General features: G+C 34.1%; 1 protein-coding gene across 4 annotated transcripts; it reads left to right on the forward strand.

Annotated features, from left to right (window-relative positions):
• Nucleotides 1-788: 788 nt before the first annotated feature.
• Nucleotides 789-4,573, forward strand: LOC105032011 (uncharacterized). 4 transcript variants are annotated; one of them, XM_010906330.4, is made up of 5 exons: nucleotides 789-946; nucleotides 1,152-1,327; nucleotides 2,085-2,936; nucleotides 3,033-3,529; nucleotides 4,205-4,573. In XM_010906330.4, the coding sequence occupies exons 3-5, from the start codon at nucleotides 2,150-2,152 to the stop codon at nucleotides 4,226-4,228; spliced, it is 1,308 nt and encodes a 435-aa protein (XP_010904632.1). In that variant the 5' UTR covers nucleotides 789-946; nucleotides 1,152-1,327; nucleotides 2,085-2,149; the 3' UTR covers nucleotides 4,229-4,573. The 4 variants fall into 4 exon arrangements, with proteins under 4 accessions (XP_010904632.1, XP_010904631.1, XP_019701703.1 ...); XM_010906329.4 differs by having other exon boundaries at nucleotides 2,085-3,529; XM_019846144.3 differs by having other exon boundaries at nucleotides 2,091-3,529.
• The last annotated feature ends 13,811 nt before the right edge of the window (nucleotides 4,574-18,384 follow it).

Raw genomic sequence — 18,384 nt, forward strand, 5'->3', positions numbered from 1 at the left:
TTTAGTTGGAGAGAATCTCATTTTCATTTCAATTTCATTAGGAATAGAATGCTCGAATCCTCTAAAATCTAATCCCTACTCTCTTCTAGCATTTAAAGTCTATTTGGTTTTGATTCCAATCATGACCCTAACATATTAGAGTATATTTCCATTCTAATTCTCATTCCTATTTCGACTCTTGTTGCAAACTGGACATGCCCCAAGAGTTTTTTTTTTTTTTCATTTAATTAATGATGTCAAGATCCAGAATGATGGCTGGCCTATATTACTACAGAAAAAAATAAATTATAAAATTTTATTAATTTCTTAAAAAATTTAAGATCAAAATATTTTTTGTGGAGCGTCTTCGTAATTTTTCTTTCTTTTTTTTCAAGAAGCAATCGGCTCACAACATGATTTTTAACCAAAATCACAAGGACAAATTTATCGGTCCATTTGCACATCATGCGCCATGTTCTTCTGTCGGCCCCATCATGATTTCATTCGACGCCCCAAAACGTGTTGCGACGTGGGACCGCCCCGTTGGGCCGGCCTTCTGCGCTTTCCTAGCCGCGTTTAGCGTCTGGTGGATACTTTGTTCCACCGCAGGCCTCAGATACGCCATCTTGACTTCAAGATTCGGTTTAATTTGTAGGAATCTTGATGTCTGTCGTGTATTGCAGTCAAGGGTCCATGGAAATAAACTTTCTACTGCGCATTGGATTTAACCCGCCCCTCCGGTGGACACAACGACTTTTAACCAAAAATGGCCGTTGATAAATGCACCCCGTAATACCTTTTTTTTTCCGGTACATCACCCCCGAATACCATTAAATGTACTTTTCGGCAACGGATTTGTAATCCAGAAAGAGGGAAAGGTTCGATTCACTGGAGATCTCGGGGAGAGAGAGAGAGAGACAGCGTGTTGAGGTTTCGAGCTTGAATTCTTCGAGACTCCACGGAATAGGTATCTATCTTCTCTCTCTCTCGTGGCGGAAAAAAATTCCTTATGGGAGAAGCATTCTGATCTGTGGGAATGGGTGGGGTCCCTGAGTTGTTTAATTTTTTCAAAAAGATTTATCTCTGATAGTTTTCTCTTTGGAAAAAGATTTCATTTTTAAACAATCCAGAGAACTTTAGGAACTTCTTATTGATTTTTTTTTTTGATGCAGGCCTATATCGCTGTTTAAAACATCATCCTCTTCTTGAGTTGTTGGATCTAATCAGTTACTTTGGCGACTGTAGAGTTTTTGGTAGAACAAAAATATGGTTTTTGGTACCATAATCTTTCTTGCTTTTTGCCCTGGGACCATTTTATAGCGTTGGGCATTACAGAGATATCGATCAGGTGAGTCGGTGCTTCTCTTTCTTTTGGCCTTCTTTTGTCTTTGTTTGCTAGCCTATCTATCTATCTATGTAGATTGGTTTAATTCGCCTTTTCGAAATAAAATCGTTGTCTAAGCAAGTTGTAATCTTCTGCCTTCTTCCCTTTTATCTAAGTTCGAAGTCGCATGTTGGCAAGATGAGTAGATGTCTCTATTCGTGATATGGCATGCAAAAATTTTTACGCTTGGAAATGGGATTTGGATTCTAGTGCATGTGAACTAAATTTTATTTTCCGTTCAATTAAAAGTTTCTTGACATGCTTTTTCTCTGATTTAATCATGATACATGAGATACATATATTTTTTGTAGTTAACTACTTCATCTATGTTGTTCTTTTTATGAAAATATTTTCACCATCAGTCTCGTCATATGCTCTGCCACATGTTACCTTGAAATCCACCTGTTAATTGAGTTTCTGCTTGATTTTCCCCCTTTATTTACTGACATCTGGATAGAACAAGATATGAAAAGAAAATTTTTCACATTTGCATCATAACATATGCACAGAGTTGCTAGCAGAAGTGGTATTTAGCTTGGATTGTTGGTTTATTCTTTCACGTTAGCTTTGCTATGACCTTTTACCCTATTTATCCATAGGAGATAGATGTAAATCTGTGTGGTTTCTGTTTGAGTGTTTGGAAAATAGATTGCTTGGAATTATTTACAGATGGTTAGTGTCTGTTATGTGACTCTCAGAAATTTATTGTTACCCCGTTCAGATACAGATTGGAAGACATTAATATTTCATATAAGGTGGTTGATTGAATCTGGATAATTTCTGGCTATGGCTGAATGTGAGGTTGCTGCTCTAAGGGAAGCTCTCGACAACCAGTCTCTTGCTTTGAAAGAGCTTTATGCGGAGCTAGAGGAGGAAAGGCAAGCTTCAACATCTGGAACCAATGAAGCTCTGTCCATGATTTTGCGTCTTCAGGAAGAGAAGGCTGTAGAGAAAATGGAAGCATGCCAATACAAAAGAATGGCTGAGGAGAAGCTACAGCATGCTGAAGAGTCTTTGGAAATTCTCAAAGAAGTCATATTTCAGAAAGATATAGAGATTGCATCCCTCAAATATCAAATTAATGCTTATAGACGCAAGTTAGCAGGTATTGGTGTCAAGAACCTTGAGGCTGGAGAAGTGGAAACATTTGACTATCCATGTTTAAAAAGCAGTACTTCACTTTTGGACAAGGCATGCTTTGAGCGTTCTGCTAAAAGGAACATCTCTTTGCCTGCCGTTCACTTGGAAAAGTTGTGCTATGGAATTGATATTGCTGATAAGGATAATTCTTTATTTCCCACTGGGCAATCAATTTGTTGGGGAAGTGGTGACTACATGAAGCAGCTCAGTGATAAGGAGCACAAATTGCAAGAGTTCTTTAAGGAGTCTGCATGGGAGCCAGCAGAAACAAGCAGGAAACTAAAAGAAAAGGAGCGCATATCTGGATATGATGAATTTCAAATAACCTCGGCCACAGATTCCGTGAGACTGGGAGAGGAGTCCAGATGTTCATGGTACTTCGATGTGAGTGGTGACACATTACACAATTCAATATCGGGTATTGCATTAAACGGTAAGGATGCCTTGTCTTTACCATCTCAAATGAAAGATGCAGATAAAATATCTAATTGTGACCACCTTAGCAGTTTTTATTTGGAACCTGAAGCAGATGGTCACGCAATAAATCCTATCAATCTGCAAGACATACATGAAGTCCCTGAAAGTAGTAACGGCTGCAATCACAAAGAATTACAAGAATCTACTTTGGAAGCCAAGCAAACTACTGGAATGCCCAAATCAATGCCACAAGAACCTGTGAACTTCTTATCAGGAGACAAGGACTTGTTAAAGAAAGAATGTACTTTCCATGAAAACAAATTTCTCAGACAACAGAAAGAGGCTTTTATGAATTATCGTTTGATTGGTGCAGAATCTGGGAGTGAGATTGTTTCGTCTCAAGCTGATGTTGACCTGTTGAAGAAGCAGATGCAGCAGCTTGAGGATGATGTAAGGAATATTAAGCAGGAAGAGTTTGAGAGAAACAAAGAACTGTGGAGGTTGTTGAGAGGGATAAGCGAGCAGCTTGACACAATACAATCAGAAATAAATTCAAAGTCTAAGAAATTCCCTCAACAGGATGAGCCTTCATCAGTGCATCTTATGGAGGTATGTTCTGTTTACATGTTTTGGAGAATTATGTCCTGTTTGCATGTTTAACTCCTGCTATCTTTTTTTTTTTTTTTAAAGGATGTCATGATAGGCAGAACATGTTCATATATGGGTTGAGAATTTATACCAATCTAAGTTAATGAATACAGATAAATTCCTAGTTTATTAATGATTGTTTATGAACCACAACTTTCCTGGATTGTATCTACAGGGCTTCTTGAGGCTTTTGTAAGGCCTTCTTATCTTAAGTTATTGTCAGTTTGATTTTAGTCAAATTCACCTTAACCTCTGTCCATTTCGTCCATGCTTGATCGAGTTCAGCAATAGGTATCATGACCATACTATACTATCAAAATTTCTTAAGTTAGTCTCTTTGCCCCTCATTACTTTTATGAAATTTCTTGTTATTACTGGCTGATTATGATTGATTATCACAATGTTTATAAATTTAAAGAAATAATGCAAGCTTATGACCTGGGAGCATATCGTGTACTGCTACATGTCTCTTTCTCAACACAAATTCTCTTTCTTTAAGCAATTTAGCAATGATCAGTTATATTGTAGACTTTTTATCTGTTTGTAATGAGTATAACTGCTGCAACCATAGATTGGCATTGCATTTTTGTCATTGACATCAACGAGTTCCTTTGACATGGTTTATATGATTAACAGGCAATGCTATATTTTTGGCTATAGCCCCGTCAACCTGGTAACCTGCTGAAACTCATCCTTCACTTGAAGTTCACTTTGTTGGTATTAATCTTTGTGTAAATTATAAGTTTTTGTGGAGTGCCTCCCTTTGTTTCCAGTAATAGTTGCGACAGGAGTTACTGGTTGATACCTGCCTTTCAAAATGTAAACTTATACCATGGGTAGATGACAAGAAAGATTCATTTGACCATACTTGTATATATGACATATACCAATTTGGAAATTGGTCAAATATTTCAAATTTACTATTTCTTGACCTTTTTTTATGTCTTGCTATGATGAATTGTATTTGGTGGAGTTTTATAAATTCAACTGTATCTTTTATGGATCTTTTGGTATATAGCATCATGTAGGACAAAAAATGTCGAAGTCTACAAATTCATACTGCCTTTTATTTCTGAAATTAAGCAAATTTACATTGTAATAGATAATCTTCAATGGAAATTACTTATCTTGCTTGCTGTTGAACTGAGATATTTCTTGGTCGAATAGATACCTTTGTTTTTTTTTTATTTAAGTAGTTAAAAAGATTATTTTTAGAATGTAGCATAATGTTCGTGTATCCATTTCTAGAAATGCTATATCCATCATATGATTAAAACCACAAAGTTAGCTTGCAAAGATAGGCTTTCAAGGATGCCCTATTAATGAAATATCTAAAATCATGCATTTTGATTAAGACTGTTTGATTGTTAGAGTTGAAATTATTATTTTTTGTGAAATTATTTTTAGAAAGGATACAATCTAAAGTGTTTTTGTTGGTAAGATGCTTGGTAAATGGATCACTGGAGTAGAAATTAGAAAATAGTATTTTACTGATGGATGAAGCTGGTTGAAGCAGATCATGGACCCGGTGAGTCACTTTCTTCTCGCAGGAAGATGATAGCCTGTTGTGCTTTCTTAGAAAATGCATTCATGTGCCTTAAAACAACACAAATCTCACACAAAAAAGTTGATGCAGCAATATGTCATCTCTCCTATTTTTTGATTTCTAAGTGGTGCGATAATTAATGTTAGTTGCCATTATGTGTAATAATGTATCCATATCCATTATGTGGCAATAATGTGGCTACAATCTAGCACTTGATTATGAAGATTGTTTGTTGGAAGAAGAGCACTGGATGGATACAATTGTATGCATCAAGTTTTTTTCTAGAATATATTTGATATCTTACATACTTTAATATACTTCTTTTTTCTGAAGTAAATATAAAGGGGTGTATTTGTTGCCAACTAGTGTAGTTTGTAAAGTCATTGGAATGTTTTACCCAATAAACCTAGATTCAAAGTCACCTACACTTGGTTGATTGGATGTTGTAGGGGGACCTCACCCTTTTCTATTATAAAAAGCTGCACTTATTTGTAAACAAAGTGCATATATAAGATGAGGAGAAAGAAGAGGTGATCTCCTAGGGTCCATTTGAGAAGTTTCCCAGGGGAGACCAGTGCACTGAAGTGGATGCATTGCATACCCAAGAATAACTGGATAGAATAATAAAGAAATAGTATTTGGAGTTTAGATGATTCACCTAAAAAGCCAACATTCACATGGAAGTAAGAACCCATTATATATAATATAATAATAGATAAGTTACTAGAATTGTTCCTCTCAAAATAGGTTTTAGCATAAGAATTGCAAAAGAGAGATTATTACCCAGGAGAATTCCAAAACAGAGATGAATATAAAAGGAAGTTACTTCAAAAACACATAATAATTGAATCAGGACAATTTTGAGGTTGATGGGAGCAAATATTGAGTGATGAGCACTCTCTAATCTCTCTCTTTTTTTTTTTCTCTTTGGTTCTCTCCTTTTTCCCCTCTCTCGCCAGCTCTCCCTGGTAGCTAAACATGTGTTATGGTTGTTGCTTAGATATGCAACCCAAGAGATCACACACAAATACATTAGTTTTGTAGTGATTTGGTCCAAACTCAATATCTACGTCCTTGAATTCTTGCTTGGGAGTTCAACTGTAATCAACTTGATTGTAATTTGATTGTTTTACTTAGGCTCACAATCAATTTAGTTAATTTTAGATAGTAAATTAATCACAATCTTCCCAACTCTGAGTCTCGATACAACGTCCCAATTCAAGATTTGGACACACCGACCCTCTAAATTTCACCCCCTTGAAATTTGTTACAATTAAACAATTAGAAGTAAATGAATGGAATCATAAAGCACAGCTCTTTTAAGAGCAAAAAAAGAACAAGGGCTCGTTGAAGCACAATAGAAGCCAAAGTAGGTTGCTTTTGAATTCGTGGACTTCTTTTTTAATGCTTGATGAATGCAAGGTTGGGCATTGTGGATGTTTGCTTAGAAGCTAACTCAATCAAAGCTTATTTACCACTCTCTTTGGATTTTTCTCAAATGCATTCAATACACTCAATAAAACTTGTTTTTTTCTTCTTGATGTCCTTTATCTCGTATTTCTCATTTAATTTCTATCCTTAAATACCATGAGGAATGGTTGGAACACCTATATTAGTTATTGGAGGGGTGAAAAGAGTTGTTAGAGTTGGGATTTTTCCATCAGAAACTCACAGAAAAAGTAGCTGTTAGGCTATTAGATGCAGAGGGGCCAGCTCTATTTACTCAAAGATCGACCGGTCGTCTTTAAGGATTGAATCTAAAATCTTGCATTTTTGGGCATCTTTTGTTTTTGTCTGAGACCATTCTGGGGTCGACCCTTCTGATATTAGGGTCAACTCACGCTAGCATAAGTTAGCTCTTGAAGCACTAGGATTAACTCTCATAGGGGCTTTTTCCTCAAGCTTTATATCTTCTTCCCAAGACTATTATAGGGTCGACTCTTCTGATCTTGAGGGTCATTTGTGAAAAGCTGATGTTAACTCTTGAAAGAGTTGTTTTCTAAGGCATTTTACCTTTCACTTGAGGTCGTGGGGGGTTGACTCATGAAATGTACTAATCTTTCTAGCGTGCCGAGGTTGACTCTTTTTTCCTAAGGGTTGACTCTTGAAACCTTCCAAAAGTAGGGTCTTCTATTTAACATTACGGGCATTCAGGGGTCAGCTTCTGACTACATGGGTTGACTTCTCTAAATAAAAAGTGAAAAAATTTTGCTTAAATTTTTTTTTGACTTGGATAAATTGAGTGAGTTCTTTCTTCGCTTAAATTGACTTTTTTATACTCATTTAGAGATCCTACAATGATTCTTAAACACATAATTAGTATGTTTATATTCTAGTATTTTGTATCATCAAAATCAAATCTTGAGTCAATAATAACTATCTGAACATACTACTGTAAAAAGTGGTCTAACTTCATCGTTTACCAACTTACAAAAGAAAATCGATCGATAGATGATTTGCCAACTATAGTCAGGTGGAAGTCAATAGATGGTTTGCCAACTTCATTCAGAAGGAAGTCAGTAGATGGTTTGCCAACTTCAATTCAAATTTTATAAAAAATAATTAAGGCATCCTTTATTTCATTTTGAAATAGGGGCATCTTGTTTCAGGCCACAAAGAATTGCCCTACGATGGATTTGAGGTGGCACCTAACGGGGATCATGGCGCTCGTCGAGCTTTGCACTAGAGGTTGCAGCACTTGTCATAGTTTGCGATGCTACCAATGGAATCCTTCCTTTAGACTTCTGAATGGGCCTTTAAGGAGCTACCACCTCCCTAACCATTCTCTATCTTATCGATCATCAAAGAGGTCACTGTCCTCTCCCAAATTACCTTCCAGTGAACCATATATTTGCAATACCATCCTCATCCCCTGTTCAAGGGGATTGGCCCACACTTCACCCATATTTTTTTTTCTTCCCTTCTCCCTTGTTCTAGCCTAGAGGTCCTTGTTCCCCTCCTTGTGATTGAGATTGTTGCTCCATCGACTCCGAAGCATACCACCACTCTCCACCGCTTTCTTAGCCCAAGCCTTATTGGTTAGTCTCTTTATCTTCCTATCTTTCTTTTTCCCTTCCATCTCTTTTTCTCTCGTTCGCTTGTCGCCCTGCATCATTAGCCAACACACCCCTCTATCTTGTTTCCCTCTTCTCTCTTGTGTGGCTAGTAGTTATGCCACCTTTCTTCTCTCCTCTCTATCAATTTTCTATTTTCTTAATTAATTTTAATTTCTAATCCCTTGAACTTCTTTTTTTTTTAATATGTTTGTAGAGGAAGTAGGTGATCAATAGCTAGCTCCTCTTGCCACATTATAGAGGTAAGATCACTTTATCCCTTTTATTTGTAACTAAATAGTATTTTTAGGAATAAATAAAGGAATTATAAAGATTAAATATTTAGATTAATTGAGATAATTTTGGAGATTTAGTCTATAGGAGCTTTTAGCACTAAATAGTTATTGTTTTCAACCTCTACACTCTTGAAAAATGAATTAAGGAAGTCAATTGAAATTTGAAGGATTTTAGGAATTATTTTTAATTAATATTATTTATTAATTTATTAGTTATTAGATCTTGGAGAGATTATGTTGGAATCGTCAGATTTGACTATATTTTGCATTTGTTAGATAAGTAATTTATTAATTTATTTAGTAGTTTTCATACTTCAAGATCCCCTCATCTATACAAAAATATACCCATTTCCTTGAATTTGAAAGCATATCCTTATCTTCAAAGATAGAGTGAATATTCTAATTTGATGACCTCCCATCTTTGATCAAATCCTTTAGCCCATGCCTTATCTCGTTTTTGATAATGCATTACATATCTTTCTCATATTTTGGAAAAAAAAAATTGAAAGCTCGAAGAATTATTCAACATAGAAATTTCTGATTTTGCAGTTAAAAAATATAAAAACGATATTTAGCATCTCATTTTTTATGAATGAGGCAAACTAGTCTCTACCATCGAGGTAATGGCTATGTTAACCTTGTTAATGTTGAATGGTAAATATTAGTTAATTTTTTATATTTGAGGATTGTAGTGTTAAGCACACATATATATTAGAGTGATGGGGGTAAAGGAGGCTTTGAAAAGATGAAAATAAGACAAGCAATTGACCTAATAGATCTTTTATTAAGATTTGAAAATGTTCAGATTATGTGAGAATAATTAATGGGGTTGACTAATTTATTTAATAAGCTTTTAGGGACTAAAAATATGCTTGATTCATGGTGGAAGAGTGTTAAAGAACCGATTACTAGTGATATTCAAAATTGTTCTAACTAGCATGGTATCAAACCTATGAGTGACTATAAAACTTCAACAATATATAATTGAGTATATATTAACGGATGATATGAAAGTATTAGAGAACCAAATTTATTTTATAAGGGGAGGTCAACAATGTAAGTTATATTTCTTCTTGGGAGGTTATTAGAGAAGTTCAAAGAAAAGAGACAATTTTCATATGATTTTTATTTATTTAGAAAAATCATATGATAAGGTATCTTAAGAAGTTTTATGGAGGTGTTGGAAAAGAAAGACATTTTTATTAGATATATTAATATAATTAAGGATATATATAATGAAGTGATTATTAGTGTGAGAGCTATTAGTAGAAATACTACTGAGCTTCTCAATATACTATGTTTATACTAACAATATGTTTTAAGTCCTTAACCTTTTGCTGTCATTATAGATGATCTTATGAGATATATTCAAGATAATATTACTTGGTACATACTCTTTATGGATGATATAATCCTAGTGGATGAAAGAAAGCTCAAGATTAATTGTAATGTTAAATTATGAAGGAGTGCTTAAAAACTAAGAATTTTATGTTAAGTAGGACCATGATGGAAGGTACTTTAGTAAATTAGAAATAAAGATGAAGATAGAGTGAACATTGAGAATTATGGAGTTCTTAAGAGTGATCATTTTCGATATTCAGAATTGATTATGTATAAGAAAGAGGAGATTGAAGAGGACATTATCTATAGTATTGTAGCTAAGGCTCGTGGCTCAATAATGAGATATTATCCGCTTTGACTCATGAGCCTCATAGTTTTGTCCTTCAAAAGATACATGTGAGAAAGATAGTCCCTTTCTATATAAGTCAGAATCTTTTTTGACTCATAATAAATATAAGATTAATAATGCTCTCCCTTTTACATCACAACATAGCTCCTAGTCAAGGAAGAGTCTATATATAGATGGAAGGTGCCCTCTTTATTTTTACCGCAGCCTCTAGTAAAGCAGAATATAGATAGAAGGTATCCTCTTCCTTATTTTTATCATAGACTGGTATACAAATTGGAGGAGCCCTACATTGCAGGGCTGGTCCCCTTCTTAGTGCGTCACTCTATTGCTGCCAAAATCTGACCTAGTCAGAACCATCAGGAGGGTGCTATTAGATCCACGATTATGAAAAATAATTTATCTTAGAGTTACAGATCTGCCCACCAAATGAATAAAAAATAACTCACTGGATTGGCTCCGACCGAGCCTTTTGATGCCTAAGTCAGATCGGACTTTGAAAGAATAGTAATAAAGAAAATATAATAGAGAATTATAGTGTAAAATATTATCTTGTTCTAGTTGATCTGATTTTGGATGGCCTTTATCTCGATCTTTTCACTTCGACCTACTCAGATTGGCCTTAAGATCAATCTTTAGGAGCTTTACCCTTAGGAGCTTAGCTTATTGGAGCTCAGCTTTTAAGATCGGCTTTTTGATGAGCTTGACCTTCTGAGATCCTCGACCTTTGGATGAGCTTGGCCTTAGGCTCATCTTTATCTTGGGCTTGAGTTATCATCTCGGCCTCAACCTTGGGTGCTTACAAACCTATGGACATGTAAAAAGAAAGAAAATAGAATGATGGATGAGTGCTTGAGAGCCTCTCACTATAAAAGTTTTGAGTTGTGAAAGTTTCTCCTTTTAAAAATCCTTTCCCTTTTGCGGTCCCTTGGTCCTATTTATATAAGTCTTCAGCAAGGATCTATTATAATTAGAGGTGAAAATCAAAGGATGAGACATAATCCCTCATTATAAGCCATCATCTCCTTTCTTTATTTGGATTTAAATTTGCCATAATCATCCTTTCATTTTTGAATTTTTCTTAATTATAAAGTTGTAACTGTCTAAAATTTAAATTTTTATAAAATTGCTGACCACATGTCAATCAATAATAAAGAGGCTGATTTATATGCCATGTCAGGAACCAAACTCCATCTATTCATAAATAGCTTGGTTAAGAAATTCCAATGAGAGCATTAGTTTTTTCAAGATTTTTATTTATTTATTTATTTAGGAGATCATTCTAGTTATATTTTAATTTACGTTGATATACAATCAACTCAGCTAAGTTCTGATAATTTTAGGAAAAAATATAAATAATATATAATAGTAAAGAATGCTAATATATTTATATTTTTATCTTAATGGAGGTGAATTTTGAGCCGAATATGAGCAAGCTCATGAAAAACTCCTCTCTTTGGCATCCCTACTTTTGCGTTGATATTGAGAGTTGTTGTTAGAGCATTATCTATGAAGATCATACAATCCTTTCGTTGCCTTCTAATATTTCTTAGTTTTTTCTTATTTTGTTTACTGTTAGTTTATATTTTTCTTTGCCTTGTCATTGGTGATTGCAGTTGAATAGATCATCATCCCATGGTGACACATAATTGTGAGACCTTGTAGATCTAACACATACTTAAGGAATGATGTCATGTCAAACCCATACTTAAATGGCCATCATTTTGCCCATGAATTGATAAATGGCAATGCTTCATGGCCCAATACTGTCATTTACTCAATTATTGTGTATCATGCAAAAGCTCTCCTTTCTAGATGTTGATATTGTCAACTCTTATGCAACCACAACATGCACCTATTGACAGGCTTGTCAAGATGCTCTTTGCAGCTTCCATACTCCTATTGATAGGCTCATCAAACTCTAACTTGGCAAGTATCCTTCGATCATGTAATATTCTAGTTACATTTTTTTATTTTATCCAACTTGCTTTAATTCTATATATTACGGTCAAGGGCTCATACCTCGGCATGTAAAATATTGTCTATTTTGACTCATGGGCCTCACGATTTTGTCCTTTGAAAAATACTTCAAATGAGATGGATGGTCCCTTCCTATATAAGCCAGAGTCTCTCTTGTTAGGGATCGCCATCACATTTCTATAAATATGCATGCAGAAATTTTAAAAACTAAAATGCAGCAGAAGAGAAATTTCAAAATAATTTTTAAAACAACCAACATTGTTCTAAGACAACCATGTAACATAACATTTCACCATTATGCCAAAGCAACCTTATATCAGAACGATGTTCATTAGATTTAATCTAATCAAGCTTGCATAGAGATCATATCTCAATTAAATCCAGACATCATCATAATATACAAGACTAAAATCTATGCTCAAGTAGAGATCTGATCTTTACTTTTGTGCGAGTGAATCTTCACCATGATTTAATGATCTATAGATATCTTCAAGATCCGTGGAAGCTACAATCCAATGATCTACGGATGTCTTCAAAGTCCATTGAAGCCACACAAGTATCCAACCTCTATAGGTATCCACACGAGGTAGATCTGATCAGGAGATCTCAATCTCACTGAGATGCTAGCTTCCTTGCAGAGATCGCTCTTTGGATTATCAAATCAATCCCTCTTTTGATTCTCTCCTTAAAAGAACCAAATAGATCTATCGTAGGAGGAAGAAATTAGATTTAATTAGATTTCTTCTTTTCTATTTTTTTTCTCAAGAGAAACAGAAGAAGATCTAAAGGAGGAATATGAGAGATCAAATCTCTCTTCTTTCCTTTCATCCAACTCTTAGATTAATCTAAAGGAGAAGGAGATGGAGAAAACATCCAACTCTTAGATTGAGAGAAAGAGAGGCAAGGTATCCATCCCATGGACATTGAAAGAGAGAAAGGGAGAAGAATAAGACCTCTATCCCATGGAGGTTAGGATGAAAAATAGAGGAAGGGGGAGGTGTACAACCCTTGGAGCATCCCTTCATCCTTTTCCTCTATCAAACCTTTCTCACGCCTCTTCTTTTTTTTGTTTCTCATGCCAAAAATCAGATAGGAGGCATCCCTTCTTTCACGTCTCATGTCTAGGTTAGTTAGGGTTTTTGGATAGGAGTTTAAGAGCTCTTGGACTCTTGGAGATAATGTGCCGCCCATCCCTTTGCTCCCTCACTATTTCTCCATGCAAAAATAAATCATTGTGACTTCATTTGTACGTGAGACCTTGGGCGTGGGATCTGAGAAGAGTCCTTCTATTGTTTAAACTCTTGCTTGGTTTGGGTTTGAATCCAGACTAATTTGGATTTCCTAATAAGTCAAGTACTTATGGTGTTAGTCTAAATTCTTTAGACTAATAAAATCCAATGTGATTTAAACTCAACCGAATTTAATCAAATCAAATCTGAATTTAATTTGATTAGAACTCAACCCTTTTATTTTTTCAAATCAAATAATTAGCAACAATAGTAATTAAGTCCTCCAACAACTTGCTAACTCTTAACAAGTCCTCCATGTAACTTTTACATATAAGTTCAATCATCAATCAAATTGTTAATTGAATCTCTTTTATGAATCGAAATCACTATTTGATAATCTGATCAGTCAGGATCTCTTTTATGTATAACCCAATAGATTCTATTTTGTCTGGTAGTAAGATATATTTTGATCTTTATTAAAATATCATTGAAACTTCTTTCAATGGATTGAAACAATTCTAACTCATCAATCAAAAATTATTGATTATCAAAATAATTTTTGTTGGTCCCATAATCCACCAGTGACGTCTAATAGCATATAGAGCAATCTAACAGAACAAAATGAATGAATCTCCTAATGTAGTTACCATGTGATTCATTTCTTCTATCATGAATTTCGATAAGATGGAGGTTATGAAAAACTCATCAAATTCTTTCATCTGTCATATGTAAGATTTATTCAACTCAAATTTATTTGTGAAACCTCATGAAAATTTTTTTTCATGATTCACTCTATCCTGCTCAAGATTTTTTGAACTCAGTCTCATAAATCATATAAGATTTTTTCTTATCTACTAAGATCGATAAATCTCATCTAACTGCATACCCTACTCCTACAACGAACCTACTGTAACCAACATATACTGTAAGGATCTGAATGGCTAGGAGACTAAGTGTTTATGCAGTCAAACTGTAGCAACCCCATTATGAATAGTCGAAGCACCACAGGTTTAAGAACTAGTCACACTACTGCAGCATCAAGAAAGTCACTGATGAGTGAGTAGACATCTAAATGACTTCTCGTATTGGTCATGCTCGGTATCTTTATTCTTTAATAAATACTTGCGCTCTAACTCCAGTATCTCCATACTGTAGACTTGAGACTCATCTTCTCAAAGAAAAGTGATTCATACACCAATCTAACTAGATCAATCATCATCTCTGTGATGATTCATCGATTGAAAGTAATTTAAGAATTAACCATCAATGATACATATCTTTGTTGTCCTCAGAAATGATTTTGATGATCACAAAATATTAAAGTATAATTGGATATTAATACTTTTCAAGTATGTCAAAGAATATTTTTGTAGAATAAAAATGTAGTTGAAAGATTTCGAATATTATTGAATATTAATTGACTCAAGAGAAATTGATTTTCAAAAAAATTGACACAAGAAAAATCAGCTCAAAGAGTTCAAGCTGACTGACCTAAAAATCGAGCCAGCTCTGACATGGTATGCCCTCACTATTTTAGCTTAGCATGCGGTCGAGCCAGCTCGAAACAAGATTCGAGCTGGCTCTCTCAAGTCAATAGAAGATTTTTCAGGCATGCTGTTCGAGCCAGCTCGACGCACAATCCAAGCTGACTCTCTCAAATGAATAGAAAGATGAATTTCAAATTCTGCAGCTCAAGCCAACTCGAAGCAAGATCGAGCCAGCTCTCTTAGTGAAACAGAATATTAAATTTTTGAGAAATATTGTTCGAGTCGACTCGAGATCAATTTGAGTCGATTCGATGCAGTCTGACAAGTACAACGACTAGTTCTGTAGAAGCCATTTGTCATCCAGAAAAAGATTATAGCAGTTATTTTCCATCTCCAATGGTCCAAAATGGCTAGAATCAAGTTCAAATCATTCAGATCTTAAAAGAAATAGATCAGAGATAAAAGAAAAGTCAACGAAACAAAAAAGACACACTGTTCATCTGAAAAATAGAGAAAATCGGCATTCATTGCAATCAAGAGTGTCCACTAACTTTCAATCAATTTTCTCTTAATCTTTTGAGAACATTAAAGAGAGGATAAAGAGCTTTGATTGCAAGCATTCAAATCCTCAACCACCAAGCTTCAATAATAATAATTCAATCATCATCTAAATTTTTATTGTTGTTCTATTTTTTTGTTTTGAAATTACTCTAATAGTTTCAACAGGGGTTGAAACTTACAGGGCTGAATTTGTACCAAACTAGAATTAGTTTGGAAGAGCCTTGGGATAAGGCTTGTAAAGATTTTGATTGATCGATCTGGGTTAAAGCTAATTAGATTTGTTTGTGAGTCTGGTGAAAATAAACATGCTATAATCAAATTAATTATAGTGAAATTCCTAAGGGATAATTTGGAAAGTGGATATAGGTGTTTGAGGTACACCGAACTACTATAAATTTATTGTGTTTGTATGTATGTGATCTCTTACTTCTTTTGTATTTAATTTTAGCTCATTTGTTCACTATATTTTTAACTTATTTATATTTTTGCATTGCACACATTAGTTTAAATTTAAAAAAAAATTAATAACCCAATTCACCACTCCTCTTGGATTGTCTAGTTGAAAAATAATTGGTATCAGGTTGGTTCTCTACTAATTATTGATCTTACGATCATGAGAAAAAGATCATGATAACTCAATTGGGAGGCTCACTTGTCGAAGGATAGTCTACCAATAGGCCACCTCTTTTTAATAGATCGAATTACACCTATTGGAAAGCTCGCATGTACATATTCATACAAACTCTTGATTATAATATGTGGAGTATTATAATCAATGGGCTGTGCAAACCTACAATCATTGTGGATGGCGTTGTTTTAACTAAGCTTGAGAAGGATTGGGATGAAATGGATAAGAAGCTTGCCCAACTAAATGCCAAGGCAATGAATATATTATATTGTGTCCTTGACGTCAATGAGTTTAATTAGATTTCCACTTGCAATTCAATCAAGAAAATTTAGGATAGGCTCGAGGTAACTCGTGAAGGGATGAATCAAGTTAAAGAATCAAAGATTAATATGCTTGTGCATCAATATGAAATGTTTAAAATAGATTCCACTGATTCAATTACTAGCATGTTTACATGGTTTATTGATATTATCAATGGGCTTAAAAGTCTAGGTAAAGATTATATTAATAGTGATTTAGTGAGGAAGATTCTTAGGTCTTTACCTAGGTCATGGGAAGCTAAGGTGATAGCTATTCAAAAGCCGAAAGACTTGAACAAGCTGCCACTTGAGGAGCTGATTGGATCTTTGATGACTTATAAGTTGGCTATGGGGCAGCATAATGAAGATGAGAGTCGAAAGAAGAAGACTATTGTCCTAAAATCTATGGTAATTGAAGAAGATAAAAGTCAGTCTTTCAAAAATGATGATGACAATGAGGACATGGCTCTTGTAATCAAAAAATTTATGGAAAGAAGAAGGTATAGATTTAAGAGAAGAAACCTGACCAAAGGAGAGCTGAGTAGGGAGAAAGAAAAAGAGAAGGAACAACCCTTGTGCTATGAATACAAGAAACCTGTACCCTTCAAGACGGTCTGTCCAACCTTGAAGAAATCATTCAAAAAAATCAAGAAGAAGGCCATGGTAGCAACATGGAGCAACAGTGATGAGTCTAGCTCTAAAGAAGAAATCCAAAATGAAGCAAACTTCTACCTTATGGCACTACATGATGAGATATTCTCTGAACTATCTTTAGAGTTTACTTTTGATGAACTTCAAGATACTTTTCATAACTTAATGAAAGAATTTAGAAAGGCAAGCCTGAAAAATAAAAATCTAAAAGTAAAGAATGAGATTTTAATCAAAGAAAAAGAAAAAACTCTTCAAAATAATAATAAATTAAGGGAAGAGAATGAAATTTTAAAGAAAGAAGTTGATAAATTAAAATCTTTGGTTAAAAAATTTATATATAGTTTAGATAAACTACAAATGATATTAAATACTCATAAGAAAGTTTATGATATGACAGGTTTAGGGTATAAACCTAATAATAAACAAAAACTCTTTAAAAACTTTTCTGCATCATCATCCACTTATAGCACTTCTTACATAACATGCTTCAGTTATGAAAGAATAGGACACAAGATATTTGCATGTAATTTAAGAAAAACTAATGATAAAATAACTAAAAAAATTTGAGTTTCAAAAGGAACCATAGTTGCTAACCCTAAAGGATCCAAGAAAATTTGGATACCTAAGAAAACTACTTGATTTTCATGCAGGAATGCCTTGCAGTCAATGAATCAAAAAGAAAATGGTACTTAGATAGCGGCTGTTCAAGACATATGATGGATGACAAAGAGCAATTCTTCATCCTTGAGAAAAAGAAAGGGGGAGTAGTCATCTTTGACGATAATGGCAAAGAAAAGATCATTGACGTTGATAAAATTCAGATTATTCCTTCTATCTTTATTGATAATATATTATTAGTTGATAATTTAAAATATAATCTATTTAGTATAAGTCAATTATGTGACAAAGACTTTGAAGTAATATTTAAATTATCTTCATGCGTAGTCACTAGTCTCTTTGATGAAAGTATCAAATTTATTGGATATAAACACGGCAACATCTACTTGGTTGATCTTGATGAGATAGTCATGAAGAGTGGCCAATACCTTGTTGCTAAGGACACTATCAAAGAAACTAGTTGGCTATAGCATCGTAGGTTAGGACATGCAAGCATACATACTTTATCAAAATTGAGTGCAAAAAATTTAGTTAAAGGTTTATCTAAATTGAATTTTGAAAATGATCATATTTAGGATGCATATCAATTTGGTAAACAAACTAGGAGGAGTTTTAAATCCAAAAATATAGTTTCAACTATTAGGTCACTTGAATTGATTCATATAGACTTATTTGGACCTACTAGGATTACAAGCTTAGGAGGAAAGAAATATGGACTTGTGATAGTTGATAATTTCTTACATTTTACTTGGGTTTTGTTTTTGACATACAAAGATAAAAT

The sequence above is a fragment of the Elaeis guineensis genome, chromosome 1, assembly GCF_000442705.2.
Source record: "Elaeis guineensis isolate ETL-2024a chromosome 1, EG11, whole genome shotgun sequence".
Taxonomy (NCBI): domain Eukaryota; kingdom Viridiplantae; phylum Streptophyta; class Magnoliopsida; order Arecales; family Arecaceae; genus Elaeis; species Elaeis guineensis.

Coding starts and splice junctions, on each gene's coding strand:
- LOC105032011 (XM_010906329.4), top strand. CDS start 2,150: ATGGCTGAATGTGAGGTTGCTGCTCTAAGGGAAGCTCTCGACAACCAG. Junction 3,530..4,204: donor CATCAGTGCATCTTATGGAG/GTATGTTCTGTT, acceptor TATGATTAACAG/GCAATGCTATATTTTTGGCT.